The sequence below is a fragment of the Phyllostomus discolor genome, chromosome 8 (genome assembly GCF_004126475.2).
Source record: "Phyllostomus discolor isolate MPI-MPIP mPhyDis1 chromosome 8, mPhyDis1.pri.v3, whole genome shotgun sequence".
NCBI lineage: Eukaryota > Metazoa > Chordata > Mammalia > Chiroptera > Phyllostomidae > Phyllostomus > Phyllostomus discolor.
In genome coordinates, this window is record NC_040910.2 from 12,345,082 (window position 1) to 12,367,105 (window position 22,024).

General features: G+C 47.3%; 1 protein-coding gene across 2 annotated transcripts in view; it reads right to left on the minus strand.

Moving 5' to 3' along the window:
* Positions 1-15,725, minus strand: part of TBC1D9 (TBC1 domain family member 9) — a 74,583-nt gene extending 58,858 nt beyond the window's left edge. Inside the window, exon 1 of one of the 2 annotated variants that reach the window (XM_028520012.2) lies at positions 15,525-15,725. In XM_028520012.2, coding sequence (XP_028375813.1) covers positions 15,525-15,663 — 139 coding nt within the window. In that variant the 5' untranslated portion in view covers positions 15,664-15,725. Of the gene's footprint in view, positions 1-275; positions 1,535-15,524 lie in introns of those variants that run through there. The other variant, XM_036031835.1, reaches the window with a different exon arrangement.
* Positions 15,726-22,024: the final 6,299 nt, after the last annotated feature.

Genomic DNA, 22,024 nt, shown 5'->3' on the forward strand with positions numbered 1-22,024 from the left:
GATTGGGTACCAAAAGAATAAATGGTTTGCAAAGCGGCACCTGTCTCGTGGAATGGATTCTTGATCTAAGACCCTATGCAACTTCATAGGAAAACAAAACTAAACATCTGTGAGTCCTTCAGTCATCCGGATTCACTGTGCACTTGCTCCTAGCGAAAATCCCAGTTCCTACATGAAAACGTTGAACCTGGCCGCGTTGGGACTCAAGGCCAAGCATTCTCACTCCATGCCTTCTTCTCTCTCCCTTCTGCCATGAAGGGGAAGATGTCTCTTACCTGGTGTTCTGGACCTCAAGGCTGAGCCAGTCAGAAGTATGGTCAGTTGGATCAAATCACGGGAACCATCAATAGACAAGTGGAGCCCGAGGACCACAGGCTGAGCCTTCCTGCTGCTCACCCTGTAACTCCTCATCGAAATGGCCAGGGCTCTGAGCTCATTCTAGGTTCCGACTGCCGTTCTCAACACCTGCCGTTTCAAATGTAAACAACTCCAATACACAGGCACTACTCTGACCCTCACTTTAAGATGAGGAGACCGAAACACGGAAATGCAATTTGCACCAAGTCACCCCAGCTTGGAAGTGCGAACTGGATTTCCACTCTGGTACAGAGCTACGCTCCACCTCTACACAGCGTGCGCCCTGCACAGAGGTACCCAGACAAGGGGGACGGTGGTGCTGACATCCAGCCCCAGCTCTGCTGGGGGCTGTGCCTTCCCAGGGGCAGAGCTCGGAAGGGGCACCTTTTCCTAAGAACACAAAGCCCTGAGTCGGATCTGCTCAGGGAGTGGCCCCAAAGCCAAGCTCTTGAGCACAAGTCCACAGTTTTAAACACTAGACGGCTGTCCCTAGAGGTGGCACCCGGTGAAAACACAAACTCAGAAGAGTACTGATGCACGTATGAATAATGTATACTGAGATGGGTTCTCAGACACTGGAGGGAAGGGGGTGTAGGGAGCGGGCGGACTACACCATGATCTCCTCCCCCTGACTTCCAGGGCAGCAGCTCTCCAGGGGCAGCGGCTCGTCCTTGTCCGTCCCCTGTCACCCACCTTGTTCAGAAAGAAAGCCATACACGAGCAGATAGCTTTGTACAGTTGCAAACACACTCACATAGGCAAACACACCCCGCCTTAACCTCTAGATACTAATGTACGACATCTCAAGGACAAAAACAAGATGACTTTTGGGGACTCAGGACGCCCCTCCCAATGAGGGCACCGCTGCTGTGTATTCGCCCATGTCCCCAAGTTCTACTTAAAACACTGCTCAGTTCTCATCTCAGCTCATGAAGTGTTCACTGGGTTAACCGGGAGGAAATCTGGTCTGGGCCGGGCTGCAGCGGCCACACCGTCACCAGTGAGAACTGGCTGCTTTGGCATCAAACTCAAGTCTTCCCAGGGCTGTTTGTGCCGAGGCCCCACGACTCCCTCCCTCTTCTCAGGAAGCCAGGTTTTCTGGCGAAGGTGTGATTGTTTGAATTAGTAACACTGTGGGGCTGATTTCAAAGACGCTGGATGAGTATTAGACAGTGAACATTACTACTGATACAATCCAACCAACAGCGTATATTTGTAAATCACAGCAAAATGCATCAGGGTGGCGCCGTGCCGCACAGCTGCCAGCGTAAATAGCGGCCTGTGACTGACTACTTATATAAGCACGGACTCCCCAGTCCACCCTGGTCCCATCACCCCCAAGTGTCTCTCTGACGCTGGGGCTGAGTGTCAGTTCCCACTTATCACCTTGCGCCCCCCAAAACGACGATCACTGTGCACAGTCATGAAACGTATCCCCATAACCGTTAACTCCATCTCTGTTGAAGCTGGGAAAACAAAAGACTGACTGAGAGCACCGTGTGTTGCAAAATATTTGGGAGAAGATATTTCTTTGTGCAAGAAAGTGTTTTAACGTTTTAAAAACTTGACCTTTACAAGACAGGCAATATCCCTTTTGCCTCCATTCCCTCCTTCCTCACTCCCCTTCAAAAATAATTGTTTGAGTTTAAAATGCCAGGAGTTGTTAAATAGACAGGTGCTAATCCCTCTTTAGTGAGCTGGTGTCAGGACCGGACTTGCCCAGGAAAACAAGAGTCTTTCCAGAGAAACTTCTCTTTCTGAGAAATGTGTTTTCTAGATCCTTCAGGGTTTAGGGGCCCTAAGTTTGATACTTCTTAATGCCTGGACCTTCATTTTCCCTATTAATGTTAGTAAAGAGCCCTACAACTTCACACGAAACAACACTGAATGCTTGTTACATGCATTTACACACTCATTTCCATAAACCCACTTCCTGACTGCACCTGGCAACCCGGACAGCAGTTAAGAACGCTTTCTCTCCACCTCCTCCTTCGTGCCAGAAACAAGGTGCACCGAACCTTAAGGTACAGGAAGTCCCAGGGTACGTGGCACTGTTTAACTGAGTGATAGAAAACAATGCATTATTCTACTTCCAAAGAGATCAAGGACAGTCAGTTTCACCTGCATTTAAGAAACAAATTTACCACCCCAGACAGCTACTAAAGTAAACATTTTTCTTCTTTTCCGCTCTCTTCTCTTCTCCCTTTTCTTTTTTCTTCCTTCCTCCTCCCCTCCGCCCTTCCTTTCCTTCCTTTCCCTCCCTCTTCCTAATGTCTTTCTGCTCCTTGGGGGCGAGGCTGATTTATTTATACATTATTTTGACTTAGTCCGTGCCGCCACCGGACGGAGGGCGTCTCACCTGACCCTCACAATAAACATGGGAGGTGGGCGGGGGGCAGGGGTCTATCTGCACTTCCACGTGGAAAACTCTCAAGGACGTTAAGCACTGCAGTCACGTATTTAGGGGGCAGCATTGCAGGGTCTCCTTCCACTCCAGAAAGTCCTTTAAGACAACACCCCTCAAACATGTTTCAACTCCTTCATGGCTAATACACGTGACAATGAAAGATAAATACAGAATCTCTTTTTATCAAACTCTATCTGCCATAAATAATTTAAAAAAACAGACATCTTCTTTGACATTTATCCTTTATTGGAAGGACATTTCCAAGGCCTTTTCAAAAATGATTATTCCCATTTACTAAACTTTTTAAAAAGACTCTCTCCCTTGCCCTGGCTGGTGTGGCGCAGTGGATTGAGTGCCAGCCTGAGAATCAGTGTTGCTGGTTGGATTCCCAGTCAGGGCATATCCCTCAGTTGTGGGCCAGGTCCCCAGTAGGGGGCGCATGAGAGGCAACCACACATTGATATTTTCTCCCTCTATGTCTCCCTCCATTCCCTTCTGTCTAAAAATAAATAAAATCTTTAAAAAAATAAATAAAAATACCCTCTCCCATTTTGTGTAAGCATTATGGATCCTCTACGACAAAGATCTAGTTGGTGAGTAACCATAAGGAAAAAAGTATTCAGGACTTACTAAAATCCTTGTACTCATCTAAACCTCGAAAAAGTGGGTTATACAAGGGGGAATCCCCCAAAAGCTGGAATTTATTTATTAAAAATTGTGTCTTTATACTTACATGTTTAAATTTCAAAGTACTGTCCACTTGACACAATACACCTATCGAGTTGTTTTTTCCACGGCTCTGAACAGTTTTTGAGCTCATTGATTTTGATGCCTTTTAGTGCTTCTGCTGTTTTTTGTTTCACCTCTTCCACATCAGCAAAGTGTTCCCCTTTGAGGACTTCCTTCATTCAGGAAAACAGAAAAAAGCCGCTTGGTGCGAGATCAGGTGAATAGGGAGGGTGGGGCACAGAGGTCAGGCCGTTTTTGGTCAAAAGCTGCTGAGTACTCAGCACGGTGCGGGCAGCTGTGCTCCTAAATCACCCATCCTGGAATGGGTAAATGTGTTTAAAGGGTCTTAAAAAAAATTCACTGAAGCCAAACGCAGCCTCTCATAACAACACCAGCTGGTCTGCTAATACAGATGGGTTCCTAGAACACTCACCTAGCGGGGGCAGCATCCACTACAAGGGGCCTGCCCTCCAGAAGATAATTCCGGGGTTTTTTGGGTCCCCCCTCAGAAGCACCGCAGACAGAGAACACAACAGAAAACTGTGAGCGCCTTTAACAGCACACACGCTGAAGTTTAGTCTGCTGTCGCATCCGATTGTGCACAGTCACTGAGACAAACTGAAATGTCCACACATACAGAAACAAAGCGCAAGAGTAAGAAGTGTTCTCTGCTGGCCAACAGAGTTTTTACTGACACAGAGGTTTACTGGAGGGAAGGTCAACTCATTACAGACATATCTATCAAGGGTCCGACTTAAGGTACTTAAATTGTGCAAAAGTCATGGAGTGCAGGCTAGTCAAACACCCTGAAATGGAGTCACACAGCCAAGGTGAGCAGGGCTTCTTTAAAAACAAAAACAACAACAACGACAACAAAAAAAAACAGAAATTCATGAATCTTTTCAAAAAACAAAACTATCTGATGCCTTCATGAAGGCTCCATGGAATTTGCCGTGAAGATGGGGGTTTTCAGAAGAGAGGAAAACCAGCTTTTATGGGGAGAGAGCGAGGAGGAAGGGGACAGCAGGCTCAGATAAACAGGGGACCGCAGATAAATGGTTCGAGTCAGAGGGCACGGGGCACGCTCCTCCTGAAGACCACAGGCCACACTTGGGCTGGACGTCTCTGGGAGACGGGCGCTGGGCCAGCCGGGAAACAGAGCACGGGAAGAAGGAGGGGCCTGCCTGCTGCGCCTGTCCTGAGGGTCAGCGCCCTGAGAGCTGCCCAGGCGAAGCGCAGCGCTGGTCTGCACTGATTAGCGGCGCCATCCCATCAGAACTGCACACTGATTAGGCCGAGAGCTGAACTTCAGACTGCCAAAGGGAAATGCCCACTCACGGGTCTGTATTCGGCCCCCAGTCTTCCCTCCATTTGCCTGCAGGGAAGGCGCATTAACCAGGGGGCGCCAGGGGAGCTACCTGTCGGAGAGGGGTGCTCTGCATTCCGGAGCACGGGGGCGCCCGGGACTCCCTGAAGGGGGCCTCTGTCCGGAAGGGCGCAGCCAGGGCAACATCAGGCCTGCGACTGAGGCCAGTCTCCCCACCGTGTCAATCCTCGCCCTCTGCTCCCCACCTCGGGGCACTTTTCCAGCACGTGCGCGCACACACGCACACGCACGCAGGCAGGGACGCATGCGCCCGTGCCATACGGTCTCCCCCACAACACCTGTAGTTGAGGGCCCCACATCTGGGTACCGGGGTAAAAGTAAGAAGGAAGCACTGAAATTTTTATCCAAAGACAGCGGTATATATATTCCTGTTGTTTAAACAGTACACAGCGCACTGCACATTTTCAACTAGGTGGAAGAATCACAGAATTGCCTGGAAATGGTAGGTAGTCATCCTGTTGCAAGCAACTACAAATTCCTAAAAATCACTTGGGTGGAGAAGCTGAGACGGGTAAGACTGTGGGGTATTGGCTCTTCCTGTGTTTGTGTCACACTCTAAGGAGCTGCTGAGAGCGGTGGGGCCCGAATTCCTGAAAATCCCACCCATTTAAAGTCCCTAAACGAAACCATACTGGGTGGGTTGAGAAGTCCGTTTAGTTTTCTCCATGAAATGAAAGGCCCGGTCTTCATTTTCACCAGTAACTACTGATTTGGATATTTTGAGTATGCCAGCTGTCTCCCGCTGTTGGCTTCCAGTGGGTGGAGACCAGGAAGAGGCTGAACATCTTCCCATGCATGAGACAGCCCCACAGCAAAGATGTACTTGGCCCAAATGGCAGCAGTGCCAAGAAACTTCACACACCACCTATGACATGTTCCATCAGTCACAGCGCCTTCTCCACACACTGCACAAATGTTTCTTTTTGCATTTCAGTTGCATTCTTGCCTTTCTTGAAATAATAAAACATGATACACTCAAAGTGTTACTTATCTTCTTCCATCTTCCATCTTAAAATGGCTGTACAAAAATCGCCAATTTTGATAAGTTTTTTTTTTAAATGCACACTGATATAACAGCTATCACAGTACAATCTAACAACATTGCTTCAAATGGCCCTGGCTGGTGTAGCTCAGTGGATTGAGCGCTGGCTGCGAACCAAAGTGTCCCAGGTTCGATTCCCACTCAGGGCACATGCCTGGGTTGCAGGCCACGGCCCCCAGCAACCATGCATTGATGTTTCTCTCTCTCTCTCTTTCTCCCTCCCTTCCCTCTCTAAAAATAAATAAATAAAATCTTTTTAAAATTTTAACAAAATTGTTTCAAATGAAGTGAAGGACAGCTAAGCGCTAGTAGAGCTATTGTGTGGATACACCTAAATGAACTTTTCGACCAACTCAATAATTTGGGGAGCCAAACTGTTGTAGTGATCCCATAAGAAGCACAATAATATTTTTATATCCACACAGATTATTAACTACATTAATATAAATCACTATTGTATGTCGAATTCACATTTTCCTTTGGCAGCCATAACCGTTTGGAGACTGGCCCCCCTCACAGTGAATGCAGATGTCTGCATTCTTCAGGGAAGGCCCATACCAACAGGCCTCTCCCTGGTCTGGTCCTAAATCCAAGGCTCAGTGCCTCTTCACCGCATACCTTGGAGCAGTTCCATATCTGATCCCCAAGGCGGCTCCCCCAGAAGGCTGGAAGCGGGGAAAGTCTGGAAGTCTCTTTTAGGAAAACCTGGAGTTAGTTTTCAGACTTCCTCCCTGGCACACACAATCATGTTACTGTAACCCATGATGTGCTGAGACAATGACGTCACAACGGTGACATCACAATGGTGACAACCCAACAACGACGTCACCACATGGGAGAAGGTACAGCCTTTCTCTGCCTGTTCCCTCCATTTCCACACTCAAGACGGCATTTCTAAGGCTGGGGTTCACTTTGCCTGTGTCCTTAACTTCCCGAAGGATGCATTCCAATTTCATCTTCCACTCTTCTTTTTGCCTTGCTTTTTATCTTTCTCTTTCTATAGCCCGTCACAGCTAAGTCCAAACCCATGCTCTGCCTGTTGCCTGCGTGGTCTCTTCAAGTTAGACTCATCACAGTAATAGATATGCAAATGTTACCTAATGCCAATAGAGTAAAAGAAGTGTAAATGAAGTAACAATTTCTTCTTTTCATGCTTTAATTAAAGAGTCTAAACGTAAATTTATTAAGTCCTGCTTAGTTTTATTAAAGACTACCTTGGTTCCTAGGCTAAACAAGATTTTAAAAATTCATTTGTACTACTGAAGTGAATTTTTTCCATATGAGTAAGTACTAAACACACTCTAAGAACACCCAATGAGATGAACAAGGTCAACTTTTTTGTTCTGTGTGTAAACAGAGCTCAAGTCCTCAGTGTTCTACCTGACCTTCCCTCTAGCAAATGCTCGCCTGGCAAACCTTGGAGCACCGGAGCTGAAAGGGCGGGGTGCATTGCACAGGCCTCACCTCCTGGGCTAGTTATCCACCGAGCTTTGTGAACCCAGCTTGGACCCAAGCAGAAGGGAGAAGAATTGATTTGTCCAAATGAACATTTCTCAACCAGACCTTCCATGGAGAGATAGAGGGAGAACCTTAATGGACCCCACAGAGAGGACACCTAGCTCCCTGAAAGGGTGTGGAAATCAAAACTGAGATGCCCTGTGAAGCAAACCAGAAGCCCGCTGACAATTTCAGAACACCTCAAAAAGACAGCGGGCGTATCCTCTGAGCTTTCTAGAACACACACCCGAGAGGAAAACAAACAAACAAAGAAACACAAAACAAGGACATGGGGAAAGTGGGTTAATGATGTCTTCATGGCTTTCTGGTTTCACTACAGTAGCCACACACACCCCGCCCCATCTACGGGGGATAAATAGTTCAAGACCCCCAGTGGACGCCTAAAATCATGGCTAGGACTGACCCTATACATTCTGTTTACTCCCCATACAGACACACCCACGGTAAAGTTAAATTTATAAATTCGGCACAGCAGGAAATTAACAGCTAATAATAATCTAGAACAATGATAACGATACGCTGTGGCAAAGTTTCGTGAATGTCTCTGGGGTCATGCAGGAAAACAAGAGAGGACACCTCTCTTGGTGACTGGAGCACCAGCACTGTGACACCAGACAGGGGATCCGATCACTGAGACAGCTGCTAAGCGACTTCCCACGGGAGCACACGCAGCGTGGAGATGTGGGACCAAGGGGTGACTCGCATCCCAAGCAGGGTAACGCGGGATAACTTGAGACTTCATCACCTTATGCAGAATGGTACACAATTTAAAACTCATGAATGGTTTGTTTCTGGAATTTTCCATTTCATATTTTTGACTGAGGTTGACCGTGGGTAACTAAAACCAGGAAAGCGAAACGGCAAATAAGGGGGTCTACTGTCCTAGACCAATGCTTCTGAATGACACATTCCTAATCGGCTAATTAACCATCTATCCGTAGCTACACATCTCTCTCTCTATCCAAATCTACATCTTCACCTGCATGGAAAGAGAGAAGGGGGCCCCTCCGGGTCTTCCACCCAAGTCCTCTCTCTGGCAGTCCCATTTGCCGGGATCAGAGAGTCATTTGTGCAAAAAGAGGGTGGGGGGGGGTGGAAGAGAGAGAAGAGAGAGAGGAGAAGGAGGGAGGGACAGAGAGTAGAGAGAGTCCCTGACTTGAGGGTTCGACTTGTGATTTTTTGACTTTACAATGTTGAGAAAGGGATATGCATAATAGATTACATGAGATATTCAACACTTTCGTATAAACAGCCTTTGTGTTAGGTGATTTTGCCCAACTGTGTGTTACGTGCTCTGGGCACATTTAATGTGGGCTACACTACGATGTTCAGTGGGTTAAGTGTGTTAAACAGTTTCACCTTAGGGTGTTTTCTACTTCCAACAGGTCACTGGGATGTAACCTGGTGGTGAGTCGAGGAGCACCTGTACTGTGTTTCCTGGCAGAGCTTTCAAAATGTGCAGGTCCCGGAAGGGAGGGCGAGAGGGAGGAAAGAAGGTAGGTATGTAAAAACAATTTACAGTTGCTGATCAAAAATTACCTTCTCCAAAAAGCCTGAATATTTGGCTTAACTCTTTAAGCTTGCCTACATAGCAGATGGACACTATTTGCTTTAACAGCACCCTTTCAACTAGCTGATGTCTCTGTAAACTGCAGGCCTCCCTAACTGCTTCCACACGGGTGTGAGCTGGTTGGAGGCGCTGCCTCCTAACACCTGCAGGAGGCCCGTCAGCAAGGGGAGGGGAGGGATGGGGTGTCATCTACGAATGGCTCTCTGTGCTTCCTGTATTTTCCAGAACTTGCCTCCCAGAATCCTCACAGTGACTGCTAAGAGGTTATTAAACCATCTTATACATAGATTTAAAAACCCAAGCTCAGGAAGGAAGGAACATCCCAGACCGCCCCTCTTAGTAACAGATGGGCTGGGGTTTGAGGCGGGTGGTCAGATTCCTAAGGGAAGGGCTGAAAAAGACCAGAGCCCGTGAGGGGCGGAGACCACAAGCCGGGGCAAGAGCAGCACTGGAGGCTCTCCAGTTTGCCTGTGGCACTGCCTGCACCCAGACATCAAGGTGGCACCTACCACAGCTGTTAGCATTTCCAGCTACCTAGTCTCAAGTTGCACATGCCTGATTCCTACACGACTACAAAACAGGGTTTGTGTGCAGGCCTGGGGGCCCAGCACAGTGAGAACCGGATCTCTTCATAAGTGGATGGATCCTCTCTGTGCACAATGGCAGCAGAGCAGCAAGTGCACAGAGTGGCCCAGAACAGGAAGTCGGCCGCAGTCCCTCCAGCTTCTAACAGGAGGCTTGGAGTGCGTTTTCTCCTCCCTACTTCTTGAGACCAGTTTATGAACACCCAGAAGAGGTCAAATGCCATGTAAAATCCTCCACAAATTACATGCATGCATTCTGACAGCTTCTTTGAAAAGTCAGGTAAAGTCTCGGGACAAATGGGGGTGGGTGACTATGAAAATTCCTACTCCTTTATAAGAAGGCAAAACTCCTATGTAAAATATTTTAACAAGTAGTAGTAATGCACATATAAAAACAATAATATAGCACAGCCAAGGTAATTATTTTATATATGCAAGTTTGGTTAAATACTTGAAAAATCAATTAGTGTAAGTCACCACACTAATAGAATAAAAGAAAAACTTGTACAATTTCCTCAGTAGACATAAAAAGCATTAAAAAAAATTCAGCGCCTGCACACAATTTGAAACATTTGGCACACCAGGAGTAAGAACTCCCTTAAAGTGAAAAAACAAAATTATCTCCATGATTATCACTGTAGTTGAACAAATGTCGGAAGCCTTTCTTTTGAAACCTGGGAAGGGACAAGGATATGGAAAAATCAACACAAGTATTCAACACTGTACAATCTGCCTGTGGAAATAGACAAAGAAAAATTTTATGAAGATTAGAAAGGAGAGCTAAAACAGCCAATATTCTGAAGATGCTGTGATTGCATATGAAGAAAATACCCAAGACTGTACAGATCATTAGAATTCATTTCACTAGTTAGCTATGTTCTGGATACATATCAAGATAAAAATAAAAATAAGATAAATATATTTCTCTAGGTCAGCAAAAAGAAATAGAATATGAAATTTTTAGAAGTAGCATGAAAAAATATGAAATACCTAAGAATAAATTTAATAAAAGATGTGTAAGACCTCCACACAGAAAACTATGAAACATCATTAAAAGGAAATTTAAGATCTAAATAAATAGAGGAACATACCATGTTCATGGACCAGAAGTCTCAATATCAGGAAAAATATCAGTGTTGCCCAAATCTATTTAGAGACTTCACTCTCCATCAAAATTCCAACAGTTCAAAAGTCTGTTGCTATTGTTGTCTTGTTTTGGTGGAACTTAATAAGCTTTGTCTTAATGGAAAAGACAAAGAATACCAAGAAACTCTTAAAGAACCAACAACAACAAAACAAAGTAAGAGGCTTCATCTAATGAATGTAAACTGTAAACTCTTATAGTAAAAGTACAGTGTGGGACTGGTGCAAAAACACATTCTAATAGACAAAAGGAAAAGAATAGGGATAGCAAACCACTTCACACACATCTGGGCACTTGGTTTATGGCCAAAGTCGCCCCACAAAACAGTGGGAACAGAATGGATTTACCAATGATCATGATGAGGCAACTGGCCGTCTTTAAACGTTTTTTTTTTCAATAAAACCTGATCCCTATCTCACACAATTTTCAAAAGTTAATTCCCAGTGAACCGTAAATGTACATTTGGGTGTTAAAACTGAAAATCTTCCACAAGATAGAAGAACATCTTCCTAACTTAGAGTAGGAAAAGACTTACCGAACAGGACACAATAAACCACTAACCATAATGGAAATGGACTCAATAAAGGAGTTACACATTAAAGTTAAGAACCTCTGTTCATCCTAAAGCAAGTGCAAGCAAGCAACAGGGTGAACATTCTGCCACAATATAATCAGCAGTGAACTCGTACCCAGAGTATATTACAAATACCTACAAACCAGTAAGAAAAAGAAAGACACCCCAACCGAAAAGTGGGCAGGAGACTTGAACTACCATGTCACAAAATACTTCTAATTGCCAGTAGACATGAAAATTGCTGAACCTCACCTGTCAGGATAAAGCAAATTAACTCCACAATGTGCTATTACTACAAACCCCCCAGAATGACTGAAATCACAAAGGCTGCCAATGTTGGCAAGGACACAGAGCAAGGGGAGCTCCCGTACGCTACTGACGGGAGTATGTTGGTACCAGTACTCTGGAAACCAGGTTGATGGTATTGACTGAAGTTCATGTTACCTGTGAGCTGGCCTTCCTCTCCTGCTGAGGACAGACAAGTAGAAGAAACCCACACCTACAGGCACCAAGAAACACACTCAAGATCGGTCACAGCCACTGCACCGTAGCGCCCCGGCCAGACCGCCCGAAGGCCCACCAACGGCACTGACACACGGTCGGGGGGCAGGCGTACTTGGGCAACAGCTTCCTGTGCAGCACAGAAAAACGAGCAAACTAGAGCCGCACGCAGCGACATTCGCGAACACCACAAACACAGTGCTGAGCGGGGAATCCACGGTCTAAGATGCCCTTCGTCCTTGCTCAAAAGGCACAGTCAAAACCAAAATATTATGTGTAGGGGTTAGTTCTTTGGCTGAAAATCTATAAAGAACATCAAGACGGTATTTACAAAAAAAAATCAGGAGTTTCTCTTTCACCTTCGGGGGACGGTGAGTAGTGACTGGAAGAGGGGCCAGGGGAGGGGGCCTTCTGGGGCGTTGGTGATGCTCTATTGTGTTTGGTTCCGAGGTGTCACTGTGATAACTCACTGTATATGCGTCTTTATTTGGTGAACTTTTCCGTATAAATATGAAAACTCAGTTAAAGGGGGTTAAAGAGGGCCCTGACTGGTATAGCTCAGTAGATTAAGCTCGGGCTGCGAACCAAAGTGTTGCAGGTTCGATTCCCAGTCAGGGCACATGCCTGGGTTGCAGGCCATGACCCCCAGCAACTGCACATTGATGTTTCTCTCTCTCTCTCTCTCTCTCTCTCTCTCTCTCTCTCTCCCCTTTCCCTCTCTAAAAGTAAATAAATAAAAAATCTTTAAAAAAAGATTCCTTTTAAAAAAAGGGGGGGTTAAATAATAAATCAAATGCATCTACGATAAAATACATCATTGTGTCCATCAGTACCTAGGTATACTGCCTGGAAAATGGGAAGAGAATGACTTAATTAAAAAGAAAAAATGGCAAGTGGCCTCACTGTGGCCCATCATTTTTGACAGCTTTTGCACTGACGTGTTACCAAGCACCGTGGCTCACGGAGCACTGCTGGCCAGCCCACCCCGAGCAGGCTTCCTCCTCACCTGTCATCCACTTCACGAGCAGACCGCGGTGCCCTGGCCCAGGTAACGCACATTATAGAGAGGCCCTGAGATCTTCCAGAAAAACCTCCAACCACTGGTACCCAACACTTGCTCCTCCCTTCACTCCTCACAGGTTGATCTTTTCTTTGTTCTGTTGTCAACGCAATTGTCACTTTTTTAGGGAATCGTTCCCTGTCCCCATTCCCACACCCATCCCTCCCTGGGGTGACCAACATCGTGGGCCTCTCCTTTTGAGTTAGTGCTGGTCATTCTCCTTCAGGCCCCGCCTGCCAGATCCCTCCTCGGAGGCTGATCCCTGGGGACCAGATCACCAGGACACCCTGCCCAGCTGACCTGTTGGTCAGCCTCCGTGTCGCTGATGGGAGGCAGTGGCAGAAGCTGGAGAGAGGGAGAAGAGAAGCCCAGCGTGCCCTCCTCACTCCTGTTTTGCTGTGGTCTGTGTTTCTAGGGGAGGCTGCTTCTCCAGAGGCCCACGCCCATCCTTCCCGGCTCCAGCCCACACTGCCCCCAGCTCCATCAGTCCTGCCACCCAGGGCGGTGACTGTGCCCCAGCTGTGCCCTTCACTGGCTCTACCAACCTTGCCCCTGTGAATCTAAGCCATTCTTCCACAAAACTCCCTTCACTGGAACTAGGCCGGATTCTGTTTTCTGCTGAGACCCTGCGGAGTGGCAATTTTATATCATTTTATTTGTATGATTATTTTTTATCAACATTTGCCTTCTTCCACTAGGCTGTGAGCGTTGTGACACAGGTCCTTCAGAAAGTGCCAACCGATATTTGTAAAATGATTCAGTGAGTTAATAAATGCATGAATGAATTTGCATTCGAATCAGAATATATTATACCTAGTAACGAGGACTCCTGAAATGTCCCTGCTACATTTGACATGGCACCAGCCTAACAGAGCAAACATTTTTTTCCCGTGTGGGTTGAAAACAGCCTTTGTTGGCAGGAATATTTTTACTCATGACAATAATTTCAATTATTCCAGCAATAAATGTAAAAGCTATGATTTCTCAAGTCAAAAGACATAACTTTACCTGAAATAAGTCATCAGTGATGGAATTCCATGTGCACTGCAGTCAGGTACAGCTCTAAGAGTCGGTAGGAATGCAATAAAAATGTTCCCTAGATAAAGAAGGCTCTGTGTCTCTGAGTTTTTCATAACCTATGACGAGTAACTCTAGGAAATAATTACTGAGTTGTTATCGGGTGCTCCTAAGTTGTTACTAAGCGTCAGGAGGGTTAACCGCAGGCAGGAAATGAAGGCACAACTCCCCATGCCTTCCCAGCACCAATGGACTATCAACTCCACATTGTTGTCTTAGAGAGCAAGACCATCTGGGCCAATCCCAGTATCAGGCTTGCAAGTTACATGCTCATGGACAGAGTGAGACAACTTCTGCAAAACGAACTGGAAAATTCTATTTCTGAGCCACTCATCAGCATTTCCTGAGCGGGGTCTGCAACTCTGCAGATTCTCTTCTTTTATGGGAGGAAAAGTACAGAAAAATCAGAGGGCTTACAGGCGTTCTGATGCACTAACCAAGATCTGCCACACCAGCGTATACCATACCATGTGACACAGGAATTTTAATCTTGAGGAAACTAGTTTACAAATTGTAATCACAACCAAATACCTCCTGTATCAGGAACAGTTCCTTCTAAGGGTATTCTAAAAGCAACAATCTACCTTGCACACAAGCTCCTGGAGGGTAACATAGTCCCATAAGGCCAAGGGTCTTCCTTTCCTGGAGTCTCCTTCCTGGTTGAACCTCTCCTGCTTCTTCTGCTAACTTTTTCCTTGTATTGTAAAAGTATCCAGTTCTGTTCATTCTAACCAACGGGAAGAGCAACGGTCCTTCCTCTAGTACTGCAGGAGTTCAAGATTAAGTATAACCTATCACCAAGCAAACTTGCTCGTTAATGAAGACCTTTCTGATATGGCCCGCACTGGGACACAGGTCTGATTTTATAATCCTGGGTGATACGGCATGGTTTTTGTGATGGGCACTATATTAATCACACCTTGTGAGAGGGTTCGGGAAGAAGTGGTTGAGTTAAAAATAGTTAAAATGCAGTTGTACTGCTAATTCCTTTTACAACCACATAACTGGCTTTGCTATGTCCAATTTGGTGCAACAACAAAAATTCCTTTTTCCTTATTCATTCTCTTAGGCGGTAACTGCTATAGGAAATGATCACACCGGTTCCTTACTGACGGCTCTGCTAAAACAAAAGAGCATTTAATACCGGATCCTGCCATTACCCGTGAAGAGAATGAAGTACAAATGAACTGCGCGCCACCTTTCTTGCCCATATATAAACCGATATTGTTTTCTACAGAGGGGAGCGGGCAGGAGGAAGTACCGCATTTAGTTCATAAGGGCTGATACACCCCCCGCCCCGGACCCACTCATTTCCATTCCCGTCAACACCACCCACTTCGGAGGCGCCAGTACACGAAGGGCCCACAGCCTGACAGGGTCAGAAAATAAGCATCTCTTGCACAGTCTGAAAATCACGACTCCGGATGCCTTCCCAGCACCTAAGTGGAGCGGGTGGCCAAGCCCCGGGGGACCAGGCTGCGTCTGGGGTGCCCGCAGGCCAGGGCCTTGGCGGGGGGCCGCAGCGCTCTGGGCCCCCCCCACGGTTCCCGCAGGGACCAGCCGCAGGTCCTTACCCGCCAGTCCGCCGCCGCCACCGCCGCCGCCTCCGTCGTCTGCGTGCCCCTTCCTCCGCTGCAGGATGAAGTAGGGGTTAGCCCTCTCGGTGATCCACAGTGCGTTGGCCAGCAGCACCTCCTCCGGGTTCACCCACATGTTCCCGGGCGCCGCGGGCGGACGCACAATGGGGCGGCGGGTCGGCTCCTGCACACACCGGCGCGCACGGGCGCGCACCCCCGGGCACACGCTCGCCTGCCTGCCCGCTCGGTGCGGCGGCGGAAAGCGACTTCAGCAGCGGGTGGCCCGCAGCGCCCCAGCCACAACAAAGCCCCCGCGGGCGGCCGAGGTGGACGGCGAGGGCGCGGGCACCGTGAGCAGCATCCTCCCCGCGCGCCGCCGCCTCCCGCGAGCCCGCAGACGCCCAGGCCCGCCACCCGCAGCCCGGCTGCGGCCCAGGGCGGCGGGAGGAGGGGGAAGCGGTGTGGCTCAGTCCCGGGGTCCGGCTGGGCGGCGGGCAGGGCTGCGGGCCGCGCGAACTGCTTCCGAGCCGCGGTGTGGGCCGAGCTGGGCCGGGGCGCGGCTGCTCCCGCGGCACCGACCGAAGCTCCGGGCCTCCTCAGTCCCGAGCAGCTCAGAGCCCCGGAGCCCACTGAGCGTTAACACTCCGTGTCGGGGCCACTCGCACCCGCGGCGAAGCCCAGCTCCTCGCTGGAGGGACGCTCCGGACACTGCGAATGAATGGCGACAGCGCGGTTCACTTGGAGTGAGCCGGGGTGGCACCAGTTTCCTCCGGCGCCGCGGGTCCTCCGTGGGCTCTGCGCGCCGCGACTTGCCGCTGCGGCTGGCTTTGGAGGAACCTCCTGGGGACCGAGTGGCAAACCCTCGGCCCCACGCCCATCCCAGCTGGGAGGACGCCGTCGCAAGCCTCCGTAGCGGGCGGAGAGAGTGTGCCGAGCGTGTTTATGGTGGACGCTCCGTAGGCTAGCGCCACCCCTCTTCCCAGGAAATCAGTGTTTCAAGGTTCCAGACTTGGAGCTAGATACCCGGGTCGGAAGTGTGCGCAGCCAATGGCTGTCGATGTTTTTGTTTCCTGCATCCCCTGGGCAAGTCATGTGCTAAACTTGTCACCGCCTGAAACCCCTCCCCCTCTCCATTCCTTTGTAATTAAAGTGGCCCGGCTAAGTGCATTACATCACTTCTTTGCTTGACCTGTGGGGCATGAGCAATAGCGGAGTTGGAAGCCGCCCAAAAGCTCAGAACAACTGATTCACACTACAGCTGTTCCTCTACCAGGCATTTGGAGCTTCGAGGACCAGGCATGGCAGAATGCTGGGATTTCTCCGCACTTGAATAGATGGATTAAAAAAGAATTAATCATTGAAATCAAAGACCCACAAACCAGGCCGGTTTTATCCCTAGACAGCTTTTTGCTTTCTGCCCCGTACTTCGACTCGCTTGTGGTGACCACAGCTCATCTACCTAAGTATCTGATGACCTTTCCAGCTCTTTTTACACCCAGGAGGCCCGCAGACAGATGGCTCAGCACAAAGGGGCTCCTCTTCTGAGGTGACGGGAATTCACAGGGCTCTGCTTTGCCATGGAAGTTGGGCAGTCCCAGGGACTTCTCCCTTTCCCAGTGGACAGAGCATTCAAACGACACTTTCCTGGATGGACTTCAAGTGTTTTTTACTTGCGTAGCTCCCCCTTGGATTGTTGAGTCCCTCCAAATGGACGAGCGAGCGCGCCCAGCCGTGTTTCCGAGGCCGGCTCTGCATCTGCTGGGGTCCCGCACCAGGGGCTCTCCACCAATGAAAGCCTTCGTTTGCGTTATCGTAGTGACAGACCTTCTGCCTCTTCAGAAAATATTGGAGACCTCGACATTTACAGAAATTTGACCTACTTAACAGACTCAAAAATGTCACCCGTGACCTTCACTCATGGCATGAGTGGCTTCAGTCACAAAATCACCTGCGAACAATAAACAATGTGATGCAAAAGTGCATATGTAAACATTGTATTAATAATATAGTTATATAACTTAATAGTTTTGAAGTGCTTCTATAGATGCTCTTCTATTTTATGTAATTAGTGTTGTTTGGTTTTTTTTCTTTAAAAAAAAAAACCAGCTCTACCCAGTGTCTTCATACTCTCTATCTCTTGGAGTATCCTTATTATTTTGCTCACTGTTGTGGCTTGACGTTTCTACTCTAGCCCTAAAGTATAAAGTTAGATTAGCATTTTCTCTATTGGTGCCAAAATGCTGCTTATTTATATAATCACTCATTCGTTCACGCAACATGTAATTATCGAATGCCTGCTATACCCTGGGAATACAAGTGAACAAAACATACAAAGTCTCTCCCTTCAGGAAGATTTAAATGTAAAATTAATATTAAAAACCAAAAGAAATTTCTAAAAACTTGCTTTGAAAACAAGACTGGACACCAAGAGGAAAAAGAAAAAAACTTTAAAAAATTCTTCGCTACTTCCCACTTCATTGAAAGAATTAGCATTCCCTGCCGAAGAGCAGGGCCTCCCCCATAATAACGAACTGTGATAACCTGTAGTAGAGGATGTTGCAATGAATCAGAGAAATCACAAGGAAGGTTATGGCAGCTTGCTGGTCCTGTACTACTAACTGCTCATTTATTAAAATGTGGCTTCGTTTAAAAAAAAAAAAAAGAAGGAAAAGAATCAAATACACCTGAGCTAGAACTAACACAGAGAGAAATTCATTAATCCAACCAGTTTCTCAGTGAAACAAGTATTTTTATCTTTCCATTTATTCTTGTTGGTATTAAACCCAAGGATTGTCTCAGCCACGGAAAGAGGAAAAGCTCTGAACAGACAGACGCCTAGGTGAGACGGGCTAAATGCCGTCACAGTCTTTGTGTCTTGCTGAGATCTCCCACTTTCCCCGACCCCCCAAATGGAAAACGCCAGCACCCACAGAATTCTAATGGCCCCACCTTGGAGCAATCAGTGGGTTTACTACTTAATGGGCAGATTTGCCTAAAATACCACGAGGATAGAGAAATCGTCTTTGGCACTTCTCAGCCCCATGCCTATCATGTTCTCATCTTCTCTGCTTCATCGCCTTCACAGTGCTGTTTTCCACCCTGTCCTCGCCCTTCTCCCAGTACACCCTCTGCTCTGCCCTCTAGGGACTTGCCCCGCCCTGGAAATACCATGGATTTGGGGGGCTTTATTTCCACCCACACCCCTCACCTCCCAAATTGCTGTGCCCCCTTCATGGCCCAGGACTCTCAGACGTAAGGGCTAACAGCTGCAAACCATCAGTCTTCACAAGCATCCCATTGCCCAGCACTCCCAGGAGTGGTCAGGCCAGTAGGAAATTCAGCTCTAGCTTCCGCAGTGAGAATTCACCCAGAATGATAAAATGCTAATACTTCGTTGGGAGATGGCAACATCCCCTCCCCTAACCTCCTAGCTGAAAGTAATATGTTAACATGGACCATTTTCACAAAATGCCCAGACCTTCCCTATCTAGCCTGGATGGGCATTTGGAATGTCTAGTGTCCAGTGAGGGAGAAGGAGAAAAATGGCCCTTGGAAGTAGGCAAGAGTAGTATCGTTTCCAAGATTCAAGCCTTCGCAGTAGCTTTGATAGCTGAATCAGAGACCTTCATAGCTGATCTGAGTTACTTGCTAATCCAGCTGGAAAAACTAGCTCAACCAGTCATTACATTGGCTACTCTGCAAGTAATAGAGCTAATTGACGATCCAGAAGCCGTAGTTTGATCATCTCAGTTTTCAGTGGCTGAACAGGCCTGCAGACTGGACCGTGCTTCGGGCAGTGTGATGTGAGGCAAAGACCCTTCCACAGAGTCGTGATCTGCATGGTATTGCCTTGCCTGCGTTCTGTGGCTCGCTCCACCTTTTGGATTGTGAGGTGCTCTGGAAACTAGAAGTGAATAAACACATCATTTCTCTCCATGTTGGAGATCCTGTGGCCAGGTGACCTCTGTTGAATGCATCCGTGCTGCTGAAATGAAGGAAGGGAAGAAGACAGCAATCTCTTCGGGAGGGGAAAAGATGAAGCTGGGTGTCAGCAGAGATTCATTTTCTGATTAACTGTCTGCCTGAGAAAGAGGCCAAGCGTGCAGGGGTGGGAACGAGTGATAAGGTAAAGAGCTTACGCCACAAGGGAGGTGGGGAGACACCGGTCTGTTTCAAAATCATCCACAGCGAGTTCCCTGACGGCCAAGGTTGCCAGAAAATCAGGTTAAAACTCTAGGCTTAGCACAGGGCCTCTGAAGGTGCCCAACGAGGAGGGGCCTATGTGACTGTTTAGAAAATCTTCCAAACTTAAGAAAGACTCAGCGTTGGAAGTTGGTCTTATTGTTTAAGACACTGCTGTGGCCCCAAGTCTTCATTGCGACGTTTCCTCCTTTCTCCACAGGCTATTTCTCACATTGTTGTTCGAGAACTAAGAGCCCGTTTTTATATAATGCTTCCCTGGCCATTTTCACCACCGGGGTCTGGGTGCTGGGGTCCATCCACCAGCTAGACCTGAGTCCCAGGCCCATCCGGGAGAGGCGGTGGCAGAGGGGAGGGGTCAGTGGGTGTGGGATAGCCCCCAAAGGAAAATCAAGGAGCCAGCATCCGAATGCAGTGCAGGGCTGTGGAGAAGCCTGCACAGTGTGCTAGACGACCATTTTTTGACTGTTTGTTTTTTAATGGCTGTATCTTGATTGCCCTTTGAGGTTATGCAAATACAACATACTTTTTAAAGTGAATGCTACAAAATCTAGTGGTTTGACCCTTTTGATAATTAGGGTCAGAGGTCACTTACCTAAAAACAAACAGAAAAACAACAATAAAAAAGGAGGTTATTGCAAGGCTCGCACAGACTAAACTAGGGCAGAGATCTTTAGGAAGCTCTGGGACCAGTCTGTCTGTCTGTCTCTCTGTCTGTCTCTATCTGAATCTCTGCTTCTCTCTACAAATTTCCTTTGGCGACTTTTCTCTGCCAGCCAACCCCCTTTCCCCACAGGCAGTTTCTGTTCCTTGGAACCCAGGTGTGCACAGGACTCATGGGAGCCTCTCTCTCCGGTTCCATCGTTCTACAGGGGTTTTCAAGCCGTAACTCCCACCACTAACAAAATCATTGATCTGTGTGTTGCTGAGCTGTGATTCATGAGAGGGGAATTGTCATGACAGGGGAAGTTGGTTGGGTTTTTTTTATCCTTTTGTCCGAGAACCAGGGTGTGTCCGGCCTCTCACTGCCTGTCATCTCACCAAGGTCAGATCACCAAGTCACAGCAGCTGTGTATGTTTGCATAAGTTTGTGCAACTGATATTTTGCAAATCTTCACTTATGGCTCATTTTTATTACAAAATTAGTCATTCTGAAAGTTGACCTATGACTTAGACTTCAAATACCTACTAGTTGGGGAATATCTGAAGTCTCTCATTTTTTTTTTTTTTACACAAGCCAACAGACATATCAGTAGAGGCCAAAGCTCTTCAACGTGGCGGGTGGCTGTGGGCTCCGACCCTCGCTGAGGAGCCGCCTCATTCATTCCTCTCGGGGACGAACTGCCCTCCACAGTCCTGCTGCTCTTCTGCCGGTGACTCATCTGCCCATTTCCTCTTTCATTGAAATTACAAACAAATGAACACAAACCATCGGAAGGATTTCTTCAAGAACCACAGGTACTAGTACCAGACATGTAAACATGGCCAAACAGCAGGCTGGGACGTGGATGGTCACGCCCACAGCGGTGTGTTCTCTGAATTGCACACGTGTGTGCCTCTACACCGAATCAACAGCTTGTTTCTTTGCAGTAGAAGGATATAACCTTTTCCTTCTGCAGATAAGAACCAACATGGGTCTTGATCTTTTTTAAATAAAATACTTTCATGTGCCTCTATATGTTTCCATGACAGAAGACTGATTTCACAGATTCTCTAATTCAAGACTTTGGGGGGAGATTGCATAATTTTCTTTTCAGAATAAAACAAGTTGGCTCTGTTTTTATAATACTGACAACACTTATCATTAGAAAAATACTATATTCTATCTTAAATCCCAAGTCTTTGAAACATGTTTACGGTGTATTTGACTAAATGGTATAAAAGAAAGGGGAATACCGAGACGTTACCTCTAATGCAGAATAACTTACCACCCACTCTAATTTACCAACTATATTCACATCCTGCAGCCTGTAATGTACAGCTTGCCAGAGCTTCCAACAAGACTACAGATCCTAGAACAGAACATGATCTGAAGATATCAGATCTTTGGAAAATCTTTAGATACGGAATACTGGATGAGAAAATAAGCTTATTCACTTCACCAAAGGCAAAATATCGCTTTGGATCACTTAACTCCCAAAGGATAGGTGTGAGAGGTGGCTATTGGGGCTATGTTTATCAAAAGGCAAAAAAAAAAAATCAAAAAGGCCTCAATTTTTATTTGTTCCAGAGCTTTAGCATTCTCTCTGTAGGCCTTTGTCACTGTGGTTTCTTTTACAGAATGTATCGCCCTTTGA